General features: G+C 68.1%; 1 protein-coding gene across 1 annotated transcript in view; it reads left to right on the forward strand.

Annotated features, from left to right (window-relative positions):
• Positions 1-1,617, forward strand: part of LOC103893232 (cytosolic purine 5'-nucleotidase-like) — a 4,880-nt gene extending 3,263 nt beyond the window's left edge. Inside the window, exons 2-7 of the mRNA XM_019475051.1 lie at positions 130-196; positions 281-451; positions 651-702; positions 802-862; positions 983-1,159; positions 1,312-1,617. Coding sequence (XP_019330596.1) covers positions 130-196; positions 281-451; positions 651-702; positions 802-862; positions 983-1,159; positions 1,312-1,617 — 834 coding nt within the window. The remainder of the gene's footprint in view (positions 1-129; positions 197-280; positions 452-650; positions 703-801; positions 863-982; positions 1,160-1,311) is intronic.
• The last annotated feature ends 193 nt before the right edge of the window (positions 1,618-1,810 follow it).

A 1,810-nucleotide genomic window follows, 5' to 3' on the forward strand; every position in this document is an offset into this window, starting at 1 on the left:
GGCGGTGGGCACCGTCTGGGCACCGCGGGGGCTCCCTTGGGCACGGCGGGGTGGATTTGCCATTGGGCAGGCACCGAGCAGGCACAGGTAACAGTACCCCCCCACCCCGGGGGGCCTCTTATCCCGCAGGACACAGGGAAGCTGCGCATCGGGACGTACACTGGCCCGCTCCAGCACTGCGCTGTCTACTCCGGTGGTGAGCGCCCAGCCGGGCTCCACAGGCAGCACGGGCGGGGGGGATGTGCCCGCGCCGTGGCCCTCTGACATCTGGTTGTTGCAGGCTCCTCGGACATGGTGTGTGACCTGCTGGGCGTGAAGGGCAAAGACATCCTCTACATGGGGGACCACATCTTCGGGGACATCCTCAAGTCCAAGAAGCGGCAGGGCTGGCGCACCTTCCTGGTGGTGCCCGAGCTGGCCCGCGAGCTGCAGGTCTGGACGGAGAAGAGCGGTGAGCAGCGCCCGGCCAGGGACATGGACCCTGCCTGGCCGGAGACATGGCCGAGCCCAGCTGGGGAAAGTGGCCCGGAGCCTCCTATCCCCTCGATGGCAAAGCCAGCCCCAGTGGGACGTGCCCCGATGCCCCGTGTCGGTTGCGCTGGGCAGTTGGGGATGTTGCCCACACTGAGCCGGCCCTGTTGCCCTTGCAGAGCTGTTTGAGGAGTTGCGGAGCCTGGACCTCTTCCTGGCGGAGCTGTACCAGTGAGTGGGCACAGGGCGGGCAGGGGGCACCGGTGGGGGTGCAGGCACCCATGGGGGGACCCTCCAGGCGAGCCCCCAGCCGGGTGTCTCCCACTCCAGGCACTTGGACAGTGGCAGCAGCGAGCGCCCGGACATCAGCTCTATCAAGCGTCGGATCCAGGTGATGCCCAGGGCACCATCCCAGCCGGCACACAGCTCAGCCCCCCCACACCGATCCCCGCCATGGGGGGCACCCCGGGGAGGTGTTGGGGGTGCCCTGACTGTCCTGCTGCACCCACAGAAAGTCACGCATGAGATGGACATGTGCTACGGGAAGATGGGCAGCCTCTTCCGCTGCGGCTCACGCCAGACACTCTTCGCCAACCAGCTGATGCGCTACGCGGACCTCTACGCCGCCTCCTTCATGAACTTCCTCTACTACCCCTTCAGCTACCTCTTCCGGGCACCCCCCGTCCTGGTATGCAGCTCCCGGCCCCTCCTGCTCATCCGCTGTGCCTCAGTTTCCCTCCTTGCCAGAGATGGGGGGGGCCAATGAGGGTGTTCAGTGGGCACCCGACCCCTTGGCTGCTCTGTGCCAGCCCCTCTCTGCAAGCCTTCTCCCCACTGCAGATGGCCCATGAGTCAACGGTGGAGCACAGCCGCCTGGACATGGGTGAGGCAGGCACGGCCCTGGCACCCTGGCTGGTCCAGCACAGCCTCCCCGGCCAGCAGGTGGGTGGCAGGGGACAGAGGGGCAGAAGCACCCAGTGGCCACAGGCACAGGAGCCCCAGCAGCGGCACTCCAACGCTAGTGGGGTCCTGTGCCCACTGAGCCCCCCCCTCCTCTGTCGCTGGGGCCCCCCAGGACTCCAGCGGGGGGGAGGAGGAGGAGGAGGAGGGAGGAGGAGGATGACGGAGCGGAGAGGAGAAGCCTGAGACCACCCCAGCACTGACGGCTGCTGAGCTGGCAGGTGCCAGCCCCTGGAGAGCATTTGGTGGCCCCAGCCCGCACCCCACTTCACACCTCTCCCCACACAGCGGTGCCCTTCTCCCTGATGCCACGCCAGGAGAAGGGCCACACACGCCCCCCCCCCACCGAGCCCATGGGCTGCCTCGGTGGCCCCCCCCC

The sequence above is a fragment of the Aptenodytes forsteri genome, unplaced genomic scaffold (assembly GCF_000699145.1).
Source record: "Aptenodytes forsteri isolate BGI_AS27 unplaced genomic scaffold, ASM69914v1 Scaffold574, whole genome shotgun sequence".
NCBI classification, from domain to species: domain Eukaryota; kingdom Metazoa; phylum Chordata; class Aves; order Sphenisciformes; family Spheniscidae; genus Aptenodytes; species Aptenodytes forsteri.